At 61.9% G+C, this 7,249-nt stretch overlaps 1 protein-coding gene across 1 annotated transcript; it reads right to left on the minus strand.

The window, feature by feature from the left end:
• Positions 1 to 409: 409 nt before the first annotated feature.
• CDC42EP4 (CDC42 effector protein 4) lies at positions 410 to 2,573 on the minus strand. Its single transcript, XM_065910105.1, has one exon. It carries the CDS (start codon positions 2,441 to 2,443, stop codon positions 1,415 to 1,417), a length of 1,029 nt encoding a protein of 342 aa, XP_065766177.1. The 5' UTR covers positions 2,444 to 2,573; the 3' UTR covers positions 410 to 1,414.
• Between the last annotated feature and the right edge of the window lie 4,676 nt (positions 2,574 to 7,249).

Consider the following 7,249-nt stretch of genomic DNA (forward strand, 5'->3'; position numbering starts at 1 on the left):
TCATGGAAAAAAATATACAGTTTAAAATCTGGAACTGACCACTGTCTAGATGGGTTTCAAGGGCAGCTGGTGGGGGGGCGGGGGGCTGCAGGACTGGAAACCAGGGGGCACCCGATTCAAAAACTAAGCCACAGTCTGAGTGCGCATCTGCCTCCGCCCTGGCTGGACCCCGTGCTGGTTCTGTCTGCCCCCGCCCTCTGCTGGCTCCAAGGGCACGTGGGGAGGTGAGTCAGCTTGAACTCTGGGGGCTCACACCCAAGCTCAACTCAAGGACACAGGGAAATCCGAATTTCAGAATGAAAAACACTAACTTTTTAGTCTAAGTATGTGCCAAATAAGGCAGGGGGCAGACTTCCACTAAAACAGTATCCCCTGTATGCCTGAGATTCTAATTTAACTCAGCACTCTGTTGTTTTGTTGCTAACTCTGGCAACACTCTGCTCTCAGGGCTGTTGACTCAGAGGTGGGAAGGGGGTTCCCTGGACAGAGGCCTGAGAGAGGAAGGGGAAGTAGTCAGTCCGGGTTGGGGGAGGGGGAAGGAACAACCCAATTCAAAGAAAGGTTTTATACCCCGCCCCCCTAGGAATGACAGCCTTTTTAATAATCATTTTCCAGAAATTTTCTACACTGGCTGCCTGCCCAGCTGTTAATAGCTATGGGGGAGGGGGCCAAAGACAGACACACACAGACCACCCCCTTCCACCCCATACAGCTCTAAATAAAGTTTGGAAGCACTTAGTATAAAGGTCTTTCTAAAAGGATTCGTCTCCCTCCCGGTGGTGGGTCTACAACACCGCTCCCGGTATTGCTCTAGAAAGATTTAAACACAAGAACCAACAGACCCAGAGGGAGAGAGCTAGGGCTGCGGCCTAGCCTAGTGTCATCCTGAAAGGCCCCGTCTTGATTGAAAATTCAAGCCGCCTGGAGCCTTCCTTCCGTTCTGCATCCTGTTCTCGTCCCCGGAAGGGGTCGCGTTTAGTGTACACGTTAGGTCCGCTTTGCCTGCGAGGGGTTCCCCGTGCAGGCGACCTGGCACAAGCATTTATTCAGGTGGCCGCTGCCAGTCACGGTCAGGTGTCCTCAGTCCTGGCGACCCGGCTGCCCTGTTATCGCCGCACGCGGCAGGGACTCGGGTTGCCAGCAAGCATCCACTGGAGGTCTCAGGGTCGGGAGAGCTGATGCCTGCTGCAAGCACGCAGCCCCGTCCTAGGAGCTCTGGGGCAGGGCAGGGTGTGCAAAAAAAAAAAAAAAAAAACACAACAGTCAGGCACCCAAGCCAGCTGCAAGTCCTCCTGGGCCCCCAGGCTCCGCATTGCCCCTCATCCATGAGGCTCAGGGTCAAGGCCTTGGCTGCCTCTGCGTGGCTGGGGGCAGGGAGGGGACCACGCCCAGAGCCCCCCACCTCCAGCTCGCCTCACACCCGGATCTCATCCTCCTCCTCCTCGTCCATAAAGGAGAACTCGGGGTCGGGTGGCTGTGTAGGGACAGTGGCCGGGGCGCGGTCCGGCCCCCGGAAGGCGGGGCTGCGCTCCTCCAGGACGCCAGACGTGCAGCTGGACAGCGAGCTGCTGTCCCGCGTGGTGTGGCTGCCGGCACTGCGGGCCGAGCCGGGGCTGGGGGCGGCCGCTGCCCAGCCCTCATCCTGCAGGGAGCGGGAGGGCGCGTCCGGGCCCCCCTCGCCTTCCTGCCCGGCCGCTCCGGGCGCAGGGACCGGGCTGCCGGCTGGGTCCCCGTCACCATGGTAACCGCCGTCCTCCGGCTCCCACTCGCCCCCCTTGTCCATGACGCTGAGCACGTCGCCCAGCATGGAGGGCCCCAGGTCGATGTGGAAGGACATGATGGACTCGGCGTGCTTCAGCCCGAAGCTGGCCTTGGGCACCACGGGCAGATCCGTCAGGTCCCCGAAGGCCTGCTCCTCCAGGAGGGGGTCTGGGGAGTGCGGGCCGGCGGCCCCGTTTCGCCGGGGCGCCGCCTCCTCCAGGCTGCCCTCCGCGCTGGCCTTCTTCACGGGGCTGGACGACAGGCTCTTGGGCAGCTTGCCGGAGCCCTTCTCCGCGGCCTCCTTCTCGTTCAGCTGCGGCAGGGACATGGCGTTCTTGACGAAGAGGGCTGAGTCCCGCAGGGAGCCCAGCACGTCCCGCTGCTCCCTGTCGCCCCGGGTCACCGACTGGGACCGCTTGCTGGCCCGGAACTTGCGGGACAGGAGGCTGCGCTTGGAGGACGAGGAGGAGGACGGGGCCTGCTCGTCCACAGACTCGCCGTCCAGCTCCCCGGCCTTGCTGTTGAGGAAGGAGGTGTCCCCGAAGGCGTCCCCCGCCCGGCCCACGTGCATGGTGTGGCGGAAGTCGCCCAGCGGGGCGCTGATCATCTCGGCCGTGAGGTCCACCCGCGAGCGGCGCTTGGAGTGCATCGAGCTGGACACCAGCTGCTTGAGGATGGGCATCGTGCTGGGGTGGAGGACGGAGGGGCCCCCCAAGGCAGCAGGCGGGTCGGGGGGCAGAGGGGAAGTCCGGCGGAGGTGGATCAGGGGGTCGGAAGTGAATGGGGGTCAGAGCTTAAGTCCAGCAGAGGTGGACCGGGGGGCAGAGGTGAAGTTTGGCGGAGGTGATCGGGGGGTCAGAGGTGGATCGGCAGTCAGAAGTGAAATCCGGCGGAAGTGGATCGGGGGTCAGAGGTGAAGTCCGGCGGAGGTGGATCGGGGGTCAGAGGTGAACTCAGAGGTGGATCAGGGGTCAGAGGTGAAGTCCGGCGGAGGTGGATCGGGGGTCAGAGGTGAAGTCCGGCGGAGGTGGATCGGGGGTCAGAGATGAAGTCCGGCGGAGGTGGATCGGGGGTCAGAGGTGAAGTCCGGCGGAGGTGGATCGGGGGTCAGAGGTGAAGTCTGGCGGAGGTGGATCGGGGGTCAGAGGTGGATCGGCAGTCAGAGGTGAAGTCCGGCGGCTGGAGGTGGCGATGCGGAGGCGGTCACAGGCCTGCAAGAAGATCACAGCAGGGCAGTGTTAACCCAGCCTTCCGCCCAGCACCAGAGCCCATCCTGCCATTTACACCTCCTGTCTGCCACCCAAGTGAGACAATGTGAAATAAGCTAGTGATCAATTTCAGAATCCTGCCGGCTCCCTCCCGCACAGGCTCTGGGGCTAAGCCAGCGCTCTTTGGAGTTCAGGTGGCCACTGACACGCCTGCCCTGAGCTTGAGAGAGAGCCGCCCTGCCGCCCTGCCGTCTAAAGGACCGCGTCTCCGCACCCCACCAGGGTGCCGCCAGCTAGCAGGGGAGGTGCAACCGGCCGGCGGCAGACTAGGGAGGGACTTGACTCCTGCAAACAACCCGTCTGGAGACAGGCTGTAAGTTCTTCCAGCTGGCTGACCTCAATCCCTGTGGAGTTAGTGGACACCTCAGCCTGAGTCACAGTCCTAAGAGAAGGGGTAGGACATGACAGGCCCCAGGGAGGCGCGGCTGACACCTCCAGGGACCTGGGCGGCCTGCTCACTCTCTGAATAAGAATGAGGGTGGGGCTGCGGGGATCCACGGAACCAGCTCCCCAGCCCTCCGGTCCTCGCTGGGCGTCCCAGTAGTGAGGACCCTGCCTGCCGCACCTCCTCCATGGGGCCCTGAGCTCTGCCAAGGGTCCACCCTCTGCCCGCCTCTCAGAGTCCAAGACAGAAACGCCGTTTCTTTAATCATTAGGGGCGCCCAGGGCGGTAGGGACGAGACGACTGCAGACACCCCCAGCCCCCAGGATGTTTAACCTGAACCAGAGAACATCCTCAGGGACCCTAGAAGAGCCTCTGAAAGCTTGTACCACAGCCATGTGACTCCCGGCAAGGACCAAGGTGAAGTCCCACACTGAAGCCAAACCAGCCCCAAAGGCTAAACCCAGCAGGCCAGGGCTGAGCAGAGCGGGTTGCCATGGGCAACCCAGGACGCCCCACAGGACGCCTCGCTCCTGATGCTGCCCCAGGCTAGCCGCCACATCCCACCTGGCCCTGCTTCCCCTTCCCCGATCCTTCACCTTCTGGCTAAAACAGAACCCACCCAGGACTCTCCAGCACAGAGCCCCCTATCTGGCGCCCGGTCCCTGCCTCCCTCCTCGCCTCTCCGTGACCCCTGCCGTCTGCCCTGGCCCTGAGTTTCTGTCTCCTGGACTCCAAACTGGACACACACGGTCCCTGCTGGAACTCCAGTCCCCTGGCTCACCCAGCATCCTCAGGGCTCACCTGAGATGTCACTTCTTCCAGGAAACCTGCTTTAACCCGGTGAGAAGCCCCGGCCTCCTGGTCCCACACCCCAGCACTACGGATGTCCCTGGCCCCAGCGGCCACTGGCTATGTCGTTCTCCAGCTGCTGGCTGGACTGTCATCTCCCCAGCAGACCATGAGCTTCTAGAGGGTTGCAACAGGCCCGTCGCCACTGAAGCCCGTCCGGCAGTTCTTGGCACAGTCGGTCTCCAAACACCTGTTGAAACGCCACCTCCCACCCCAGTCTCTGGGCTGCTGCCTTTCTGCCTTCCCGAGCCCAAGGACAGTGTCACCTCAGCCTACAGCTCCGGGGCTCCGGGCCTGATGTCTCCACGCCCTCCCACTCCCCACCCCCACGTGCTCCTTCCTTGTTCCTTGTCCTGCTGTGGACGCCCAGCCTGATGGTTCCCCTGCCAGCACGTGCTCCCCCGCCACCACGTGCTCCCCCGCCACCAGGCAGTCTCAGCACTCGTCACTCCAGCAAACAAAGTTCTCTGGGGCCGGCGGGCAGCAGGAGCCAGGCACCGGGGCTCACCTGCCACCCCGGGGAGCCGGGCTGGCAGAGTCAGGGGAGGACATCTCTGAAAGGCCTTGAAATGACCCCCTCCTCACCGGACCCTTAGGAAAATTCACTTCCTCCACCCCTAAACTCACCCCTCCCTATGCCCTGGGATCTGATCTCTAAACTATCAGACGCGGAGCCACTAGACCAGGTTTCGACAAGTGTTTTCCATGAAGGTCCAGACAGCAAAGATTTTCAGCTTTACGGCAGTTATGGTCTTGGTCTTAGCTACTCAAATCTGTCTTTGCAGTGGTAGGAAAGCAGCAGTAGGCTGTATGTAAACAAATGGGCATGGCTGTGTCCCAATAAAACTTTATTTATAAACACAAGTGGTGGGCCAGATCTGGGCCATAGTCTGCTGCTGCCTACACTAGACACACATGCAAAGTACCAGCCTCAGGGCCATCCCTTCCACATTGCTCCAGCAGAGAGTCACCGTATGTGACCCTTGGGGGCAGCCATGGGGTCTCAGGCCAACTTTAGGGAAAACTCTTTGGCTAACCAAGAGGAGAATGGAGTGTGTCAGCTTCAGAACTGTTCGCATCGAAGGAAATCAAATCAGGTCTCTAAGGCACTCTGGATACTGGAGGACCCCCCAGGCTTCTGCTGCCATCAGGGCAGTGAGGCAAGAATAGAAGGTGAGCGTCTGTATCCTCAACCTGCCTGCAGTTCAGCTCCTGCCTCTGGTTACAAAAGCCTCGGCTCCCAGCACAACTCCTTCATTTTCTGCATGAGAAAACAGGCTCACTGAAGCAAAGGGACGTATCCAGATTTATGTGCCAAAGGGCAGAGCTGGGCTGGAAGCCGGTCTCCTGCTCCAGGGCTCTCTCTGCTCCACGCCAGGCCTCTTTCTGGCCTTTGGTGGGTAGCGCTTCCGATTAGGGACCGTTTCCAACTCCCTCCCCCGACTGCTGGCTGGAGAAGAGTGATGCTGACCCTGCTGACACCTGGAGCTTTGAGTGCTCGGTGGTGGGGGCTCATCCCGCTTCCTGTAGGCCCTCTGGCCACATCCCTGGCCACTCCCTGCCCGATGCCAGCAGCACCCCTTCCCCAGCTGTGACTGGGACAAGCAAAGCCGCTCTGCACGGGCCAGGTGTCCCCCGCGGGCAGGGGGTGGGGCGGGCAGGGGGAGCATCTGGGTTGAGAATCCCAGTCCTGGAGTGAGAGCATGTATGCCTGCTCAGGCAGGAAAAAAAAAAAAAAAGAGGGAGGGAGGAACAGGGGAGGAAACGAAAAGGATCAGAGTTGTCGGATCTGTGACAGGAACCTCCAGAGTTGCGTAAGGGTCTCAAGCTAATGGCAGGAATCCCCAGGCCCAGGGAGCAACGTCAGGCGCTGCGGTTTCCCTGAGCTCAAGTGCTTGTTAGAACGGAAAGGAGACCGCAGGCCCCGCTGCCCAGGACTCAGCCAGGACGGTGTGGATCCCTGTGGCCACCTGCAGGGACCAGGGGCCCCAGCCATCGTGGCTCCAGGACAGGAGGGTCCCCACCATCCTATCACCCTCTCCCGGGACATTCTCAAGGGGAGAGCTAGAGGTCAGGGCTCGAGGCGCCGGCAGGGAGATCCCTAGGTCCCTGCACAGCCCCGCACCCCAGGAAGGCGGGGCAGGTCTGGCCAGCGCTTATCTGCCACCCGTGGTCTCGCTCCCTGGGGGTGGGGACAAGGCTCTGTGGCTCGTGAGAAACCAAGCCATCTCCGACCTCCAGCATGAGAACGCCCCAAGTCCTGAGAGCGGGGGCCTAGGTGGAGTCACTCACTGGGCGCCCTGCCAGCAAGGGGGGCCCATGGGACCCTGCAGCCCTGGGGCCCTATGGCTGCAGCTCCAGGACAGTCAGAGTCCGCTCACCAGGCTGTTTCAAACCTCTGGTCTTACGGCACCCTCATGACACTGTCAGCCTAAGCTCTGAACAGAGAGCAACCTGGGGGCGAAGAGGTGAAACTCGGAGGATAAGAACAAGCAGGTGGCCTGCACCAGTTTGGGGGGCGATGCTGAGTGCCACCCGGAAGGGGCCTGCTCTGAGCCCCGTGACTCAGCTCAGGGGAAGTGGCTAAAATAGACAGCCACTCCCCACGGCACACCCTGGGCGGGACGCCCCCACCCCCCTCCACCCCGGAAGCCACATCCAGCTTTCCTGGCGGAGCAAGGGAAGACAGCAGCATCTTGCTTCTCTCCCTGACGCCCTCGCCTCCTCTGGAACCTGATTCCGCTCCTCTTGGCCCACTGAGCACAGAGCATTCCTCTAGGGCGGGGCGAGAAGCCCTCCTTGTGAGGCCAGGCCAGGCCCCTGGTTGGATCAACTCTGACCACACCCTCCCTCATCCTCCCTGACAGGCTGTCTAGAGGGCACTGCCCCCCCTCGTCACTAGCCCAGCGGCTCCCCGACGGACCTGAGCTCCTCCGGGGCAGCCGGACAGGCCTCCCACTATGCAGCTGGCCTGTAAGCTCACCCG

Source organism: Muntiacus reevesi, chromosome 18 (assembly GCF_963930625.1).
Source record: "Muntiacus reevesi chromosome 18, mMunRee1.1, whole genome shotgun sequence".
Classification (NCBI taxonomy): domain Eukaryota; kingdom Metazoa; phylum Chordata; class Mammalia; order Artiodactyla; family Cervidae; genus Muntiacus; species Muntiacus reevesi.

What these genes read in the sequence shown, in the direction of transcription:
- CDC42EP4 (XM_065910105.1), bottom strand. Translation starts at nt 2,443, where the DNA reads ATGCCCATCCTCAAGCAGCTGGTGTCCAGCTCGATGCACTCCAAGCGC.